General features: G+C 41.5%; 1 protein-coding gene across 2 annotated transcripts in view; it reads right to left on the minus strand.

The window, feature by feature from the left end:
- The window catches only part of RABEP1 (rabaptin, RAB GTPase binding effector protein 1), a 119,905-nt gene extending 103,070 nt beyond the window's left edge, over positions 1–16,835 (minus strand). The window contains exon 1 of one of the 2 annotated variants that reach the window (XM_064271630.1): positions 16,706–16,835. In XM_064271630.1, the coding sequence (XP_064127700.1) occupies positions 16,706–16,739 (34 nt within the window). In that variant the 5' untranslated portion in view covers positions 16,740–16,835. The remainder of the gene's footprint in view (positions 1–16,705) is intronic. The other variant, XM_064271631.1, reaches the window with a different exon arrangement.
- Between the last annotated feature and the right edge of the window lie 4,026 nt (positions 16,836–20,861).

Raw genomic sequence — 20,861 nt, forward strand, 5'->3', positions numbered from 1 at the left:
TATGACAAGAAAATTTCTTTTTAAAAAAGATTTATTAATGTCATAGAAAAAGCTCTTAATGATCAATAAAGGGAAACAACTTTTAATGGCTGAAGAATACAGATAATTTGCAAAAGAACTACGAATGCCAATTAACACATGAAAGTATTCATTCTCAACAGCTATCAAACAAATGCAAATCACGACAGGACTTCTTCCTCACCAAAATTAGCTAACCTCTTTGAGGGTTTTTTTTTTTTTTTTTTAAAGATAAAGATCCACTACCGGTGGGTACCCAGTGTTGGCATGCTCACCCATTGCTGGAAGAAGCACGAATTGCTGCACTCTTAAATGACCGTGCAATGATTAAGCACTCAGCTGCAAACCAAAAGATTGGTGGTTCGAACCCACCCAGCAGCTCCACAGGAGAAAGACCTGGTGATCTGCTCCCGGAAAGATTACTGCCAAGAAAACCCCTTGGGGCAGTTCCCCTCTGTCACATGGGGTTGTCGTGAGTCAAAATCAAGTCGACGGCACCCAGCAACATATGGCAATGAATAGCAAAAGCCTCAAAATTTTGTATACTCTTGAACCAAGCAATTTCACTGCCAGGAATTTATCCTAAGGAAATAATCATGGATATGTGTTAAGATCAAGAATATTGACTACAGCATCTGTTAAAGTTCCAAAACATTAGAAATAAGCCAATGTCTAACAATAAGAAATATGTAAGTTTCAAGATGAAACGTGAAAGGAAACACAACAAATTCTATCAAATCTACAGGGAATAAATACCTCCTATGCTATTTAAAGGGCCCTGGTGGCCCAGTGGTTAATAACTCGGCTGCTAACCAAAAGGTCAGTGGTTCTAAATCCACCAGCCACTCCTTGGAAACCCTGTGGGACAATTCTACTCTGTCCTATAGGGTCACTACGAGTTGGAATCCGCTCCAAGGCAGTGGTTTGGTTTTGGTTTAAGGTATTTAAATTGTCTTCAGCATAGTAAGAGATAGACTGTTTCCCAATTCATTTTACCAGGTTAGCATAATTAACATACCAAAACCAAAGGTAGTACCGAAGTAGAAAACTATAGGCCTACTCATTTAAGATCATACTTGCAAAATTTTTAAATAAAAAATTAGCAAATCAAATCTAGCTGCATGCTATGAGAACAATCTATCACAACAGAGTTTACCCAAGATACACAAAGTATCTAATATTAAAAAATCTAGTAATGTGCTACATTTTATTAACACATCAAAACTCACTGAAAAAACCTGAGATAATCTCAGTGAACTACAAAAAAAAAGAAAAAAGTTAACACAAAGAGAAGATAGCTATGAGAAAAAATATTCACTGTAAGGCTGTCCCACGTACATTAAGTAGAGACTTCAAAAAATGGAACTAAGAAAATACTAAATATTTAAAGGAATAAATTATCCCCAAAGGTAATTAGAACTGAATCAGCAAGGAATAATAATAAAAACTTGAACAAACAGGCTCACAGAGAAGGAAAGTAGAAAACAGAAGGAACCTGAATCTGACATCCCTGAGCAGCTGAACCAGCCCTAAACTGCCTGACTTCTGAACTTGTTATACAAGAAAAAATGAACCCTTTACTTGTTGAAACCACTAAGGGACGGATTACTACTTGCTCTCAGACAGAAGTATTTCTAATTTATACAAAAGAATATATCGAAATTTAAATATATATAACTTTTGAAACAACTAATAGCACTTTAGTCTAGGAAAGTAATTGGACAGACAGAGATATGTATCATGGGAGTTACTACAGTGCTGTTCGTAATAGAGAAAAATGAAAAACTTCAAAATATTTGCCCACAGGGGATTAATCAACACTATTATGGCATATTCACACACCAAATTACTACGCAACCTTTAACAATGACGTTTATTATTTAATAACACAGAGTCCCTGGGTAGTATAAATGTTAATGCACTTGGGCGCTAACGGAAAGGCTGGCAGTTCAAACCCACCCAAAGGCACCTCAGAAGAAGGGCATGGCTATCTACTTCCAAAAAACCAGCAGCTGAAAATCCTGCCGAGCACAGTTTCTACTCTGACACACACAGAGTTGCCATGAGTTGGAAGTGACTGGATGGCAACTGGTAATTTAGTAACATATCATGGATCTATCTTCATCTGAGTGTGTTTGTGTGTCTGGGAGGGAACACATGTTATAAAATATTATAATTTTAACTGCATTTTCCCACATATTTTATATATATATATGAAAATTCTGGAAAAATAACACACTAAAAGTTTAGTGTGAATTGTCTTTGAGTGGTCATGATTTCCTTCTGTTTTTCTGCATTTTCTAAATTGTTTGCAATAGGTATGCAGTATAAATTTTATCTAGAATTATAAAATAATTGTTTGTAGAAAGAAAATTAAGTACAAAATGTAGAAGACCTAACTTGACAGTTCATACTGAAATAAGAATCCAATGATATTGAGAAAACTGGCTAACTAGAAAAAAAAAATTTAACACAAAACAAAGTATGAATGGGTATCAAACTGATTTTAAGATAGAATAGGTCTCTGAACGTGTCCAAGTATTAGAAGAAATATACAAAAAGATCAGTAAGTTTGACCAAACAAAGTAATAGATTTCTCTCTACCGAAAATCATCAAGAAGGCAAAGAACAAACTTGGAAAATGGCTGTAACAAATAAAAGCCAAAGATCGATATCTATGAAATAAACAATTATAAATTAATAAGAAAATTACAAGAACATGAACAGGCAATGAACAATGGAAGAAAACAAATCATCAATGTATTTTTTACAAGGTAAACGCACTAAAAATGCAACTTAAAACACCAATAAGATAACCATTTCCGTCTGTTCTACTGGCACTGAAAATTTTAAGTCTATACTTAAAGCTGAGATGGGAGAGATGAGACTGACAGCAGACGTGCGTAGTAACGGTGAGAATGCAAAGTGGAAGTAGCTTTCTGGAAAGCAACTTGGCAATATACATCAAACCCTCATGCTCTGTGATCCAGACATCTCTTTCTAGGAAATAATCAAAGATAAGATCAAAGGTTAATGTCCAGAGATGTTCCCTGTAGAATTATTTATTAATAAGAAAATTTGTAAATAATCAAAACAGGCAATAGAAAGATGATTAAGCTATGATACATTTATACAATAAATTACATTTTAAAACTGCTGTTCTCTGAAAGAGAACTTATAACACTGGTTAATATTCACATAATTAAAATTAAAATAGAATACAAAACCACAGGTACAATATTTTGGGGGGGGGAGGTACAAAAAGTGACTAGAAATACATCCAAATGATGAATTACTCTAAAGGATAGAATTATGGGTAAATCCAGTTTTCTTTATACTTCCTCTGTACTTTATCATCAAAAAAGAAACGTGGGGCTTTGTTTTACTTTTGCCCTTTTTTTTTTTTTAATGACCTAAGAGTTTACCAAACTAAAACAGACCTAAGAGACAATTTGTAGAATGAAGGCAGTAATGAGAACCTGGATCCTGGGCAAGTTACTAAACCTCTCTGAGTTTTCATTTCCTCAACTGTGAAATAGGAATAATAATTCACTCTTCAAGAATTTAGAGGACTGAATAACATAATTAACGCATTTAAAGTGTCACCGGGTTCTTTAACTGTAAAGATATTTGTTAAAGATACATTCTCCTTAGTTTATAAACGCAAGATTTATTTTTAAAAATTTTGGCAGAGAGAGGAGCATGGTGGGCAAACTTAATGTGCTCATTCTAAATTTTATCTGAATGAGTAAATACGTAAGAATAGCCGAAGAAAATACTAGAAAATGAAGAATGCCTGATTCTACAAAATAGCAAAACATTAGAAAGTAGAAAGGTACAGGAATGGAAACTTTGTGATACTGACACAGAATAGATAAATCTACTGAGCAAAATACAGCCCAGAAATGAACTCGAGTATTCCTCGAAAGTTAGCACATGATAAAAGCTGGCATTTCAAAATCAAAACTGGATTAATTACTACATGGCCCAAAAACATCTGAAAATAAATAATAAAAGCTGGATTCCTACTTCATTCCTTAAATTAAAATAAATTCTGGAGTGGTCAAATATTTAAAAGCAAATACTAGAAGAGAACATAAACCTTGAAGCCATAGAGGAAAAACTGACCATCAAATCACAGAAAAATTAAAATCCCGCCATATGTGAAAACATCTCAAAGTTAGAAAACAACGAACTGGGGAAAAAGTTTGCTATACTTGCTACACATGTGACGAAGGTCAACTTCCCGGTATAGAAAGAATTTAATTTGTTAAATTAAGGGGTTATAACCCAAAACCCACTGCCATCGAGTCAATTCCAACTCCTAGTGACCATAAAGGACAGAGCAGAACTGCCCCATAGGGTTTCCAAGACTGTAATACCAGTTTGCAGCCAAGCACTTAACCACTGCGCCATCAACCCTGTCATACCCTGGTGGTGGGCCTGTAAACTGTCGTATCTTTTTTGAAAGAGAAACCGGCACCTCCGATTAAAATTTGTAAATGTGTACTTTCTTTGACTCAGCAATTCCAGTTCAAGGGATTTATCCCACCAAAACACTCACATGAGTGTGCAAAGGTAAGTACAAAGATGTTTGCTGTGGCATTATTGTAATGGCAGAAATATCCATTATGGGGGGAGGAGCTTAAAATTACAGGACATCCATATTGTGCAACGGAATATGAATGATCATTTCAAAAATGATGGCATAATGATCTATGCCAAAGTAAAGTTTAAGGAAGCTTGAGAACAGTAGATGTAGCATGATTCCACTTTTAAACTGTCATAATACACATTTTTAAGAATGGAAAAATACATACCAGGCCACTAACAGTGTTATCCCTGCAGAGTGAGATTTATTAGCTTATAGAAACTTTTCCTTTCTATAGTATATGCTTATAAATTCTTTTACTGTAAGCATTTATTATTTTTGAGGCAAAAATACTTGAGAAATTTTTTTTTTAACTCTCAATCGAAAAAATAATTGAGAACAATACATAGCACAGTGCAAGGCATATAGCTTCTCAAAAAATCACAGTTGCTATTTTTGTTATCATCTAATATGATACAGCGGATTAAAACACAAGTTGGGACAATGTTGTTGTCATGTCCCATTGAGTCAATTCCAACTCATAGCAACCCTGCAGGGTTTTCTAGGCTGAAATCTTTACAGGAGCAGATCACCAGGTCTTTTTTCCCTGGAGTGGCTGAGTGGGTTCGAATTGCTCAAACCTTCAGTTAGCAGCCAAGCACTTAACCACTGCACCACCAGGGCTCCTTGAGGTTACGTTAGCTTACATTAAAGAGAGAGTGTAGGGTTGTGACGAAAAGAAAGAATGTTTTCACTGTTCTTGGCACAAATCACACAGATTCTGTATCTGGGGTATTTTAAACAATTTTAGGTACATCACTTTAAGAAGTGTACTGGCAACCTACCTGTTATGAGAACATCTGGCTGGGCCGAGAGGTGGCCGCAAAGGATGGTGAGGATACAGAGCTCTCCTATGAGGAACTGCCAATGCAGATGAAAGCTCTTTAAATACCCAAAGACCTTTCACGTGGAAGAGAAAGTAGCCTAAGCCTGATTTGTGCATGAGGTCGGAATCAAGATGCAGAAGTTGTGGAGAAATAATTTCTGCCCAACAGAATTTTCTACTATTTATAGCTACCACAAAAAGTAGACGTGTTCTAAAGACACTGGATTTCCATCTGCTAGGAATAAACGCAGAACAAACTTTTACTAGAGAGATGAATGTAAACTGTTAAGGTCCCTTCTGTTACTCTCTACAAAGCCCCGCTAGGTTCACGATAAAAAGACAGCAATAGTTTCAGGCAGACACAATGCTGGGAAGATACGGTCTAGACTGGAGGATGGGGGAGCAGCAGTAGTTTATACATACAGACAACAAATGTACCAGGAGTTTAGAGAAGATAGGTATCAATTTGGTAGTAAATGGTAAATACCAAGTTTGTCTTGATTTTTAATAACCTCATCCAAGGGAATGAAAACTCACATTATGGTTTGCTCCCAGTCCATTCTAACTAATGAGGACCCCATGTGTGTCGGAGCAGAACTGTGCTCCAAAAGGTTTTCAATGGCTGATTTTTTGGAAGTAGATCACCAGGCCTTCCTCATAGCCTATACTTTTCTCCCTGCGCAGCGTGTTCATTCTGGATTATTTCTAAGCACTTGGCTCCCAAAAGTACATTTACACTCTTGATATCTCCCCTGAGCTCCAGCATCTACAAGTATTAAATCTCTTCAATTCTTAAAATACACACATACTTCAACCCTATATCCCCCTCAAGTGACTGTCCCACTTCTACGTGTATCACCAAAATGTTAAAATTTAGTCTGGATATGCTACCTTTACCTACTTACTTCCTCCTCATAGCAATTCTTCTCTTAAGAGGCCCTGAAGTGGTCATCCCTGATACGAATGACCACCTGTCTCTATCTGACTTCTCTGTAGCATTTAGCACTGGTAACCACCCCTTCCTCCTTCAAACTTTCTCTTCCTCTGACTTCTAACATTAATCTGCCTCCTCTTCTTTGTAAGGTTCACTGGTTTTCCCTTCCTCACCCAACCCATCTGTTTTATCTGTGGCCTTCCTCGTAAAAACTAAACCAAATCAGTTGTCCAGTCCATTTTAACTAATGAGGACCCCATGTGTGTCGGAGCAGAACTGTGCTCCAAAAGGTTTTCAATGGCTGATTTTTTGGAAGTAGATCACCAGGCCTTCCTCATAGCCTATACTTTTCTCCCTGCGCAGCGTGTTCATTCTGGATTATTTCTAAGCACTTGGCTCCCAAAAGTACATCTACACCCTTGATTGGTATCTCCCCTGAGCTCCAGGCCTATTATTTCCAGCTACCTACTAGGTATTTCTACATGTCTTTCCCACCAGTACTCCAGGATCAACATTCGCCATTGCTACTACTACATCTGCCTTCCCACTGGTTGCCTAATGTTACAGATTGAATTGTATTCCCCAAAAAGTTATGTTGAGGTACTAACCCTGTACCTATGACTATGACCCTGTTTGGAAACAAGGGTTTTCTTTTGTTATGCTAATGAAATCAGTAGGGTGGGTCCTAGGCTTAAATTCTTTCTGAGTGAGTGATATATTATAAAAAAGAGCCAAACAGACACAGAGACATGTGGGAAAACAGGCAGCCAAGGAAGGTCAAGAGACGCCTGGAGCCACAGAAGCTGAAAGAGACAAGAATCATCTCCTAAAGCCTACAGAGAGAGCTAGCCTAGCCCCTGAATTTGAACTCCTACCTTCCATAAACTCCTATTCTTTAAAACCACCGAAAGGAGCCCTGGTGGCGCAGTGGTTAAGCAGTAAGCTGCTAACCAAAAGGTCAGCAGTTCGAACTCACCAGTCACTACACACGGAGAAAGATGTGACAGTCTGCTTCCATAGAGATTACAGCCTTGGAAACCCTATGACAGTTGAACTCTGTCCCACAGGGTCACTGTGAGTTGGAACACACTCCACAGCAACTGATTCAAAGCCACCACTTGTGGTATTTTTTGTTAAGGCAGCGCTAGCGCTAGGTAACTACGTCGCCTAGGTTGCAAATACCTATATTCTCAGAACTTTCTTCCAATCTCTCCCCGATAACAGATCCAAAACAAATGCTCAGCAAACTGACATTTTTACCACTGCAATATTTCTCATGCCTATCATCTCCTTCCTCTCTATGTCCATTCACACAGGTCATAACCCCGCCACCTCTCTCCTACACCACAAAATAGCCTCATCAGTCTCCTTAACATGCCTCATGGCCAATCAACCCTCTATATAACTTCCACAGCAAACTTGCTTTAGCACCGTTCGGAACACACTATTGCTCTATCAAAACACATAGGCCTAGTCGCATCATCTAAAAAAATCCCTTATCACGATATCAAAACTCATAGGCTTATGGATCAAATAGAAAAATTCAAACTCCTTAGCTGGCATCAAGGCTTTCCACCAACCAGGTTTAACCTCCTTTTTCAAACCTATCTCTAAGTAGGATCCATGTCTCCGCAACACCAGGTTATTCACATACCTCACCTCACACTGCACAGGCTCCATTCCTGCCTGTCATGGACTGAATTGCATTCCCCCCAAAATAGGTATCAACTTGTTCAGGCCATGATTCCCAGTCCTGTGTGGTTGTCCATTCTGTGATTGATACAATTTTCCTGTGTGTTGTAAATCCTAATCCCTGCCTGTGGTTAAGAGGCAAGATTGCTGTTTTTGTTGTTAGGTGCCATGGAGTCGGCTCCAACTCCTAGTGGCCCTACACACAACAGAACGAAACACTGCCCCCGTCCTCATCCTCCTACGTCATCCTTACAATCCTACAATCTACAACTTTACAATCCTTGTTATGCTTGAGCTCATTGTTGCAGCCACTATGTCAATCCACCTCCTTGAGGGTCCTCCTCTTTTCCACTGACCCTGTACTTTGCCAAGATTAGATTATGTTACAGAGAATTAGGGTGGGACATAACACCCTTACTCAGGTCACATCCCTGATCCAATGTAAAGGGCTTTCCCCAGAGTGTGGCCTGTACCACCTTTTATCTTACAAGAGATAAAAGGAAAGGGAAGTGAGCAGAAAGTGGGGGACCTCATACCATCAAGAGAGCAACACCAGGAGCAGAGCCTGTCCTTTGGACCTGAGGCGCCTGTGCAGAGAAGCTCCTAGTTCAGGGGAAGATTGATGACAAAGACCTTCCTCCAGAACCAACAGAAAGAAAGCCTTCCACTGGAGCTGACACCTTGAATTTGGACTTTTAGCCTACTACACTGTGAGAGAATAAATTGACCTTTGTTAAAGCCATCCATTTGTGGTATTTCTGTTACAGCAGCACTAGCTAACTAAGACACTACCCTACAAAGATTCTCCCTCTAACATCCTTCTCCAAGGCACCACTTCCATCTTTCAAAAATTCTACACAATTCTCAAGCCTCTGCTGAAATGTCCGTTTCTCCAATATAACTTGGGTTGCATGGGTGGGGGGCCGCGAAGGGTCCTTATGTTAACTCCCTCAGTGATATGTTGTCAAAATGTTGTAAATGGAGAAGAGCTTCCACATTATTATAACTGCATATTGTCATTTGAATTCCACACCTGCTGTCACATTTATTCTATGACGGGTATTGTACCAGGGATACAATCATCAGTCAGACAAACTGCTCTTTCCTCATGGAGTTCGTCTATGTTCACCAGCAGATGTTAAACTCCCAAAGGTAAGAAGCATTTCTATTTTGCTGTAATATCCTCAACACAATGCCCTTCATCCAATAAGCAAAAGCAATAAATACTTACTTGAAGAATGAAAGTACTAAAGAAAAAGTATTCTTTGTTAAAAGGAAGAAATTATTGCCAAGAAAGTCTTGTACATTCTAATCAACTGTAATTGAGCTATATCAATACTATGATTCTTTTCAGACAGTATCATAATGAGGCTTCTAGAGAAAGCTCCTTCTACATAAACAGAAGCAGTAACCAGGAAAGAGAGGGCAGTCCCACTCTACTCCTAAACTCCAGTGTTGGCTCTGCGACAACACACGTCATTTTAACCTCTCTAGTCCCTAGTTTCCTGATCCGTAAATAAGGGAAGATAAGTAGTCTCTTGGATTCCTTTCAGCTACGTGACTCTATATCAACACTCTATTGGTTAAACACATCTAGGGAACATCAGGTACCACCCTAAAAGTCATTAACAACTGGAATCCACCTCAAAGAGAATCAAAAGAATATTAAGTAGATTTAAAACTATGTGATGAAAACCCATAGAAAAAATAGAATATTTAGGAAGGACATAAACATTATTTTCAAATTTCTGAAGAACTGCCATGTAGAAGAAGGCTTGGGATTCACTCTCTGTGGCCCTAATGAACTAAAATTATGATGGGGCAGGTTTCAGCTTAATTAAAGGAAAAACAAAACATCAGAACTAGTTGATACTAGGAGACAGTAAGTTCCTTCTCTCCAGAGGTATTCAAACAGAAATCAGGCCACCACTTGGAAGAGATTCAGGTATGTGATGGGAAAACTAAGCAAAGGTCCCTTCAAACCCTGATATTATTTCAGTCTATGATTCCTTCATAGCTCTTTCTGTTCTTTCACTTATAGTAATCGCTCCCTCTGTGATTGATACAAGTGCACTGACTGTACCTATCTTCTATCACCAGGCACCTTCTCAGTTCCCATCAGTGTGCCTAAGGCCCAGGCCCCCACTAGATCATAAAATTCTTGAAAGCTGAGCTACATTGCATTCATTTCTATATTCCCTCACATTACCTGGCACAACCGAACTACACAAAAATAAAAAAAATGTTTACTAAACACTGCTATGAAGACTAAACTCAACTTAATGATTACACAAGAAGAGCATATCAAATTTCACTGGATAAAAACCTTGTGTACAATACAGTCCGGGTATTTCAGGAATTAGAGCTCTTAAGGTTCAAAGGCAGTTTTTTGTCCACAGGCATTCAGGTTAAGACAAAAATTAAAGGATATCACACAATTTCTGGGCTACTGTGTGTTAGGACATCAGAATAAGATTTTGGAGGGATTTTGGAGGGCTTTTGCAGGTCTTTTGCACTTGGATCCGTTTTCTCTCCAAGTTTAATGATTGGGAGGTTTATGAAAGTATAATTAACAAACCAAACACATGAATTATTTAACAAATGGTGTTAAGACAACTGGCCATTCATTTGGAAGAAAAATAAAGTTAGATCACTATGTCACATCAAAATAAATTCCAGATGTGGGCAGCTTCTCCCAGTAATAAAATACTGAAGGCAAATTCCCAGCAAGTTCTGCCAACACGGCCCCTCAACTAGCACTCTCCTGTTCAGAGGGTGTCACAGTTGTACCCTCTCAACAAGGTCTGAATCTCAGATTTAGTAGCGGTCTCTTCCAGGTTTGTTCCTTCCTTGGGTGCCTCTGCCTCAGCCCCACAGGTAGTGTCTGCTCCTTATTCGTGCTACTCCTGTAATTTTAGGGCCTTCTTTTACCTTTAACAAGCAATCTGTTATAGTTAATATTTCTTTATATTAAACTTTCCCTGTTTAAATTTTAAAGTAAATAAACTCCAGATAGATTAAAGTGTTAAACTAAAAGAGAAAACTAAGAAGTATAGAAAATGAAACTTTTTTTTTTAATAAACATGCTGTTTGGGGAGGTATTCCTGAGCAAGACAAGAAATCTACAAACCATAAATGAAAAAAAAAGGTCAGAGTTACATAAAAATTTCAAGATTTCTGTACAGCAAAAAAAAAAAAAAAAAAAGGATATGTGACCAATTGGGAGTCAAAAATTTACAATACATACCAAAGAGCTAAGAGCCATAATTTATTTAAAAAAAAAAAAACTCTTATAAATTATGAGAAAAAGACACCCTAATAGAAAAAAATGGGCAACAGATATAAACATCCCATTAACAAAGGAAATAAAGGTGGTCAATAAATGAAAAGATGCTTGATCAGGAAAGCGCAAATTGAAAAGCCATCGTATCACCTACCTGCTTAAAATTGGTCAACGGTGTCCCTCAGCCCTAAGGATAAAGACTACTCAGGCTAGCCCATACCTACTTCTTCCTCATTTTCTCTACTCCAGGCTCCCTGATCTTTCTTTAGTTCTCTTACTCATTCTGCTTCTTCCGAGAAAGGGACTTCTGCTCATTCATCAGATCTCAGCTCCAGGACCTCTTCCTCAGAAGCCTTTCCTGACCTTCCTAAATTAGTCAAACCCCTCGATTACAGGTATTCACAGAACAGTGTGCCTTCAGTTGCTCAGGCCAAAAACCTTTGCGTCACCCTTGACACCTCTCTCTCTCTCTCCCTCATATCCCATATTCAATCCATCAGCAAATCCTGTTGGTCATACCTTCAAAATAGAACCTTACTGACAGACCCTGGTCCAAGCACCATCATCATCTTCTTCCTGGCTTAGTGCAACAGCCACCTGAGTAGTTGCCTCCCTTTTTGCCAACCCAGTGACTGGAGTGGTTTTTTGAAACATAATTCAGATCAGATCACTCCTCTGCTCAAAACCTTTCCAACGGTTCCCCATAGTAAAGCCAATCCTTACAATGCTTCTAACCAAACCAAATCCATTGCCATCGAGTCAATTCCGACTCATAGCAACCCTACAGGGCAGAGCAGAGCTGCCCCACAGGGTTTCCATGGGGCGGCTGGTGGATTCAACTGGTGACCTTTGGGTCAGCAGCCGAGCTCTTAAGCACTGAGCGACCAGGGCTCAAGTGCATCTAGGGTCCTACAAAATCTGCCCCCTACCCCATTACCTCTCTGTTCTCATACCCTACTACTCTCCCTCTCCATAACTTCCTGCCAGCCACACTGACCTCCATGCCTTTCCTCAAACATGCCAGACACACTCCCTCCCTTAAGACATTTGCAAAAACTGGTCCCTCTGTCTGGGAATACGCATCCTCCAGATATCCTCATGGCTACCTCTTCTATCTCCTGCAAGTCTCTGTTCAAATGTCATCTTCTCAATGAGGCTACTAACCTCCCCCATCCCCTTCCTCTGCTCCACTTTTTATTCCATAGCACTTATCGCCTAACAATCCACGTCCTTTGCTTATGTTTGTTGCTTAGTATCTATTTCTCCCACACTAGGGCAGGGTTATTTATTACCTGTATTGTTCACTGATGTACTCCAAATACCCAAAACTGTGCCTGACAAGTTCTAGGCACTCATATTTGTTGAATAAATAAATCGTTTTATACTTGCCTGTGAAATTATCTAATTAATGGCAATCTGATTTACTACCTAGAAACAGGGACTGTGTCTGGTTTTGGTCATTGCTCTATTTCCCAGAGCTTAGCATAGAGCTTGGCAGAAAATAAATACTCAAATATTTGTTAAGTGAAGAATACTGCTTCTTAATCTATCAGAAGATACAAATTTAAAACAACTGACATCATCCAGGGCTTGTAAGATTGTAGAGGAAATCCACTCTCTCATACAGTATTAGCAGATATGTAAATTGGTAACTTTTTTGTTGTTGTTAAGAGTAAGCTAACAATAGCTATTAAAATTTAAACTGCTAAGAACTCCTGTCCTTTAATTGAGGAGTCTTACAGAAGTAAAAGGAAAAGGACCTAAAAAATGTGTCCAATTCATTATAGCACTGCTTATAAAATCATGAAAAACTGGAAGCAATCTGCTTGTCCATCAACAGACAAAGAGGTGAATAAATCATGCATGGTACAGCATGTGACGGAATACTCTAACAGGGAATAAGGGAGATCCATAACACTACCTGGAAAGTGGTCCATGACGTAGTAAACAGGCCACAGGGGACTAGTCTCACTTGGCCTGGATGTGAATCCCAGCTCTCCCATTTACTAGCCCTGTAATTCTAAGCAGGGTTCTTTAGCTTCCCTGTGCTTCTGTTTCTTCATCCGTAACACAGGAACAATAATAGTATTGTAACAGTGCCCACCTCGCTGCTATGATGATTTCCTGAGATGATGCACGTAGCATTTATAGCACATTACACGGTCATATAAGCATTCACTAAGTACATAGTAATTACAGCTAACATTTATTAAGTGAAATAGGCAAACTGCAGACCAATATGTACAACCCAGTCCATTTCAGGGGTAAAAGACAGCATGTCTGCATAGCTACAGAAAAAAGTCAGAAGGGACAGAACACTGTTAATAGTGGCTACATCTGGGAGCTGGGGGAAGGCATACTTTCACTTCTTAAGGTACATACTTTTTTAATGGAGACATTATAAAAAACTTTTCCTATTTTTAAATTCCAAAGTAATTAAGTAAAATCAGAGCAAATGCTTCCAAGATAATTTAGATTGAAATATTAAAATCTGAATAATTTTACATTATATTTAGTCTGAATTCTCAAGGAAAAATGAATTAATCAACTGCAATTTGTTTGGCTTATTAAAATTATTTTATTCTAAACAAATAAACTGAGATACACCCTCAAAATAAGCTTTCAAGAAATTTACAAAATACGGAATTAACGGGAATCAATAAAAAGAAAATGATTTCATCTCGTCAATATATACACAAAGCTATTTTTTAAATCTAATATATCTCCATGAAAAACAAAGAAATACTATGTCAAAAACGATAACACCAACATAAAAGACAGTTGCTTCTGAAATGGGATAAATGCAGGATTAAGTCAAAGACTAAGCAGTAACCTTCTACTGTCAGTCTGACCAAAAGAAGTGGGATACAAGTAGTCCCCGAATTATAATTGGGTTCTGTTCCAACAAGAGAGTCGGTTCTGAAGTAATGTTGAATACCTCATTTTTCTAGTTTTCATTATTATTGCCTTTTATTACCACTATCTTTATAAACTTAATTTTTGTCTTTGGGGACTGGCATGAGAATAATAACATCGGTAAATTACATGCCGCAACACTGTATGTAGTACGTATTACTAAAAGGATAAGATGTACCAAAAAAAAAAAAGTACTAGGTACAGTTCATGGTATCCCGAATACACTGTAAATCGGGGACTACCTGTAGTTAAAAAAAAAATCAGCAAGGCTAGGAAGTACAAGTGTGCTTAAAGCTAAAGGCTAAGAAGTCGTCTACATGAGTTCACCTATGGAGAAAAATTAAATGCCCAAGATCAATGTCTAAGGAGACACTAACACAAAGCATCCAAATACATCAAATTCTTTTGTTAAGCAGTAATGGTGACTGCCTGTTTACTACATTAATTGAAAATAAAAATTGCAATCTAAGCAAACTAAATCTCTATCCTAGAGTCACAGGACTTGAAAAATCAGGAAAACACAAACACTAAGCACAGGACCAGGCAGGAAAATAAAAATTGCAATCTAAGCAAACTAAATCTCTATCCTAGAGTCACAGGACTTGAAAAATCAGGAATACACAAACACTAAGCACAGGACCAGGCAGCGTTTCGTTCTGTTGTACACACGGTCGCTACGGGCAGGAACCGACTCACCGGCACCTAAAAACGAGAACACTACAACATTCCCCAGAGCTAACTTTTCCCAGCCTTTTTCAAGTGCTTTGTCACTTCTGCCTATTTACAAGGAAAACCATTTCACATCTTGAAAGTGGCAGAGAATTGTGATTCCAGACTGTTACCTGAGCTGCCCTAGACGTTCGTTTCCATGCAACTCAAGGGAAGGCAGCAGTCAGCTAAGCATACCTACCGCCCAGATCAGAACCAGAAGCCACCGAGCCCTCTCTGTAGTCTGCCTCTGTCTGCAGTAACAAAGGAGGGTTTGTGGAAAAGCAGAGGTTTTTTCCCTGACACGAAATGCCAAAGGTAAGAATAAAACAGAGCCTTCTAAACAGTGTCCACTCTCTGATAGCCCACCAGAAACATCCCCCTCCTCTTCTTTTGGGGACAGAAATAGCAAGCAAATTTTTACACAAACATCTCCCCTTAGGCAACAACACCCAAATTAAACGCCAACAGGCAAAAGGGCACACTTCCCGGAGAGCAGCCAGAGCCTTACAATCTGATAACATTGTTTCCAGTTCCCCCATGGGCAAGCACAAAGCGTAAGGTTTCCAGGGAAGGTTTTGTTAAGAGACAATCCCTAGGAAAAGGCAACAGTTTTAAAGCACCTACTACGTACCAAACACTGTATTCCAACAGATTCTACTCAGAGATTTTAAGCGCGCGCGCACACACACACGCTGATTATGGAAATACACCTGAAAGTACCTTTTCAACTAGTTTCAGCAGGACCTTGCCCAAGACTAAGCACATTCTTTCCAAACACAACTGCACCGGTAAAAGCTGGGGTGATGATGTGGTCACTTTCTGAAACGAATCTTAGTCCAGTTCCCAGAAGGTCAGGAAGGACTCTGACAACCAAGTGGGATTATTTTAGGACGGGGCTCCTTTTCCTTGCAGGTGTATAAATGAAATGTAAGACACATTATCTCGCCTTGGGGCTCTTTTTCCTTGCAGGTGTATAAATGAAATAGAAGACACATTTCTCGCCTTCAGCATTCTCAACCACCACTCTCCTCGTGATTCACAGTACTCCCTACCACCTGTCACTTCCCATGCACGCACACTGCCGTGATCGGATAAGCTCTAGGGGCAGAAATGAACCTCTCCTCATGATGAAGGACACTGAGGTTCACAGGGGCTGAGAAATCTGCCCAGGGCTGGTTACTGAAGGACCCAGGGCTTTCAGACGCCGAGGCCCGCACGCTTACCATTGAGCCACACGGCCCCTTAAGAAACGCCAGTAAATCTATTTAATGACCCCAACTACCGTGTGTCACCGAACGATGCGCAAAGCGCTCGGGAGCGTGGGTGGGGGAGGGGGCGTAGACCAGGAACGATGAAGCCAAGGTTTTTTTCCTCCCCATTAACAAATCCGGCACATGTTCCTCATTTCCAGCCTCCCCACAGGCAGCACCCACGTGTCGGCCCCAGCGGCCCCGCTACGCTCGCCAGCTCCTGCCGGGTCCGCGCCGCCTCCCCGCGAGCGCCCTCCCTCCGCCCCCTCCCCACGCCGGCCGCCCGCGCGCGCTCCCGCCTCCGCCCCCCGCGGCCCCCCCCCCGGCCCGCGCGCGCCCGCCCGCCCGCAGATGCCCCCGGACGCCGACGCCGACGCCGGGCAGGCCGCGCCCGCCGCCGCGCCTGCCATGGTGGGCGCCTCACCGTCAGGCTGAGGAGCCGGGCCCGGCTGCGCCATGGCCGGGCAGCCGGCCTCGGGGGACGGGGGTGGGCAGCGGAGCGGGGTCCGGGTCTCCCGCGGCCTCAGCTGGCGGAGGAGGCGTCGACCGAGCCGCCACCGCCGCCGCCCAGGGAGGAACCGCTAAGGCTGGAGCCGCCGGCGCCGCCACAGCCGCGGGCAGAGACGGACCCGAGCGCCGACCTCCGCCTCCTCATCCTGACAGCGGGAAATAAGCAGTGCGCAGGCGCGGGGGGCTGGGGCGGCACGTGACGTGCCCGGAGGGAGGGGCGGGGCTTCGGGAGTCGGGGGCGGGAGGCGGGGGTGGGGGAGCTGAGGGGAGGGGAGCCGGCTGCGAAGGCCGGGAGGGAGGAGGACTGGGCGAGAACGCGCAGGAATGGAAGGGAGAGGAGGAGGAGGCGGCGGAGGCGGGAAGGGCCCTGCCTCTGCCCCTGGCTTCTGCCCTTGCACAGAGGCATAAAAACAAAAAAAGGAGGACGAGAGAGGAGGCCAGATGGTGAAGAAAGAGCCAGGAGACCAAATCCAACCTTACCTCTTCTACCTTTGTGACCTCGGGCGGCTCACTTAACCTCTTTGAACCTCAGGGCTTTCATCTGTATAATGGCTAAAAAAGGTTTGACGAACTGTTTCCAGCAGAGCTGGGACTGGAACCCAGTTTTTCTCATGCTAGGCCAGTGTACTTTCCATTAAACAAATATTGATGATGTGACTTTTATGTACCAGGTACAAGGCCCGGTGCTGAGGATATAGCCATGAGCAAGACAGTCCCTGCACTCATGAGGGAAGAGGAGAGAGAATATACAGGCAGGACTGCCCTTATACCTGGGCTCCGTACTTTAGGGGACTTCCTCTGTCCCCCTCTGGCCACACTCTTCCCCACAGGGTGAAAAGTCCACAGGGTCTAGGGGACATGCCCACCTGGTGCTTTTTCCCCTCCTCCAGAATCAGGTTCTGGGTACTGTAACCCCAGAATTCCCTCATCCTCTCTAGGGCAGGGTCTGGGCATCCCTAGAAGTAGCTAAGCAGTAGCTGTGTTTTGGGGAGGTGGCCTAACATGTAGACATCTGAGGCCCTGTGTCCACAGATACCTAGTGGTGTACGACAGAAATGGGAGAAGAAGACACGTGGGCAATGGCCAACAGTGGGGCCAGGCCCTGCACTCCCCTCACCACCTCATTCAAGTGCATAAATTCCAGGAGTCCAGGAATTCTAAATTTGAACCTGGTCTTCCAGGTCATTAAGAATATACATTCGTAAAGGTAGAAGAGTAGAATACTATTAAGAATGGCACGGAGGTGGTGTTTGGCCTCCTCTAACTTCATAAAGAGGAAAGAGTCAAGATCAACAGCCCAAGGCTGATTCCTATGAGGCAGAAGTCAGACATGGAGCCTCTCTCATGGCTCCTATGACTAAGACAGTTGGTATGATTTATAATTTTAAATAATTTAGTTAGATGATATGTGGCTCCTATTTGTACTTTGCTCCAGGTCCTGCTAATATTAAAGGAAAATCTATAAACAGACTTGAGTTTTTTTTAGCAGTCAATATCTCCTAATGGCTGGTAGGAGCCCTGGTGACACAGTGGTTAAGAGCTACATCTGGTATCCGAAAAGCTGGCAGTGTGAATCCACCGGCTGCTGCTTGGAAACGACATGGGGAGTTCTACTCTGTCCTATAGTATAGAGTTGCTATGAGTCAGAATCAACTCAACAGCAACAGGTAATGGCTGGTAGTAAGAGCCCTGGTGGCTCAGTGGTTAAGCACTTGCCTGCTAACCAGAAGGCCGACAGTTTGAACCCACCGGTCACGCCACCAGGAGAAAAATGTGGCATCTGCCTCCGTAAAGATTTACAGCTTTGGAAACCCTATGGGGCAGTTCTGTTCTCTCCTATAGGGTCACAATGAGCTGAAGTGGACTCAATGGCAATGGGTTTGGTTTTTAATGGCTGGTGTGCCTTTGAGAGAGCATGCAGTTTCCCTTCTCAGTAAGTGACTTTCCTGGGTGAGCAGCACTGTGCTTGGCAGGGAGACCTTTGGCCAGAATCAGGCAGCCCAGTGCGTCCTCTGTCTTGTTGTGATGACACAAGGTGGGGGCCATAAAGATAGCTGGTGCACTCTACAGAAGGGGCCCCTTACAGTGAGTGAGATACACATTTATTGCCATTGATAATCTGGAGTTTGAAACTAGGCCCACAAGATCAAGGTCACTCAGAAATGGTTAGGTGTCTGGTTTGAATACCTAGAACTCCCCATACCAAGGAGGTGATTGAAAAAGCAATTTTGAGATTAGAAAGGAGCATGCAAGAGTTATATGCATTTTCATATTTTGAAGTAAACCCTGTTGTTGTTGTTAGTTCCTGGCTAGTCTGTTTCGACTCTTGACAACTTTGTGTGTGCAGGGTAGAACTGCTCTGTGGGGTTTTCAAGACTGTGACCTTTCAGAAGCAAATCGCCAGGTCTGTCTTCCGGGATGCCTCTGGGTGTGTTCAAACCACCAACCTTTCAGCTGGTAGTCGAGCACTTAACAGTTTGTGCCATCTAAAACTCCTAGGAAAACCCTAGTTTACCTAAACCAAACGAAACCCATTGCTGTCAAGTTGATCCCAACTCATAGCGACCCTACAGGACGGAGTAGAGCTGCCTCATAGGGTTTCCAAGGAGTGGCTGGTGGACTGGAACTGATGACCTTTTCATCAATAGCGAAGCTCTTAACCACTGTACTGCCAAGGCTTACCTAAGACCCAGCAATTCCACCCCTAGAGAAAAATACTGTGTGCTGACAGCCTTTATTTATTGTAAAAGACACGATCCTTGTATTCTGAAGGAAAATAGGGAGATAGAATTCAAACACATGGAAGTTATCAATAACATTGCACATGTACCCCTGGAGAAAATACAAAAATATTCATCATGGCATAGTTCATAATATCGTAAGTAAATAGTCCAAATGTTCATCAGCATTAGAATAGATAAATTGTAAAGGGTTCATACATTGAAAATTTCTAGCACTGAAAATGAGCAAACTACAGCTACATATTCAACATGGATGAACCTCACAAACATAATTTTTTTTGTTGTACTGTAGGTGAAGGTTTTCAGAGCAAGCTAGCTTCTCATTAAACAATTAATACACATATTGTTTTGTGACATTGTTTGCCAACCCACAACAAGTCAACACTCTCCTCTTCTTGACCTTAGGTTCCCCATTACCAGCTTTCCTGTTCCCTCCTGTCTTCTCATCCTTACCTCTGGACTGATGTGCACATTTAGTCTTGTTTTGTTTTGTCTTATCTAGGGCCGAAGGGTGTACCTCAGAGTGACTTCATTACTGAGCTAAAATGGTGTCCAAGGGCTATACTCTTGGGGTTTCTCCAGCCTCTGTCAGACCAGTAAATCTGGTCTTTCGTTTTGTTTCTGAGTTAAAGTTTCGATCTACATTTTTCTCCAGCTCTGCCTGGAACCCTCCGTTGTGATTCCTGTCAGCAGTCAGCGGTGGTAGCTAGGCATCACAACCATCTAGTTGTGCTGGCCTCAGTCTGGTGGAGGCTGTGGTAGTCGTGGTCCATTGGTTTTCTTCATTCTTCCTTATTCCAGACAGGGTGAGACCGGTGGAGTATCCTAGATGGCCGCTCACAAGCTTTTAAGACCCCAGACGCTACTCACCAAAGTAGAATGTAAAACATTTTACAAACATAATTTTGAGAGAAGAAGCAAATTATAAAATAATACATGCAGCATGATTCCAATTTATATAGAGTTCCAAAACAAAAAGCTCCAAAAGTTTAGCTTAGCAAAATTAAACATTATGCATATGTAGTTGGTTGGTAAACTGTAAAGAAAGGAAGAGAACCTATATCACACAAGTCATGAGAGTGGTTCCTGGACCAGGAAAGGGGGGGAATGTGATTAAGGAGGTCATGTAAAAAGCCTTCTTTACCATAATTAAAAATAAAAAGCCTTAAAAAATTAATTAATTAAAATTTTTAAAAACTGCCATTACGCATAGGGTCGCAATGAGTCAGAACCAACTCAATGGCACCTAAGAACACCACCACCAAGTAAGGTGCTGACAATGGATCCATTTAAACTAATCTGTAAATCTAACCCAAGCCATGGTATTTT

This window comes from Loxodonta africana, chromosome 18, assembly GCF_030014295.1.
Source record: "Loxodonta africana isolate mLoxAfr1 chromosome 18, mLoxAfr1.hap2, whole genome shotgun sequence".
In the NCBI taxonomy this organism is placed as follows: domain Eukaryota; kingdom Metazoa; phylum Chordata; class Mammalia; order Proboscidea; family Elephantidae; genus Loxodonta; species Loxodonta africana.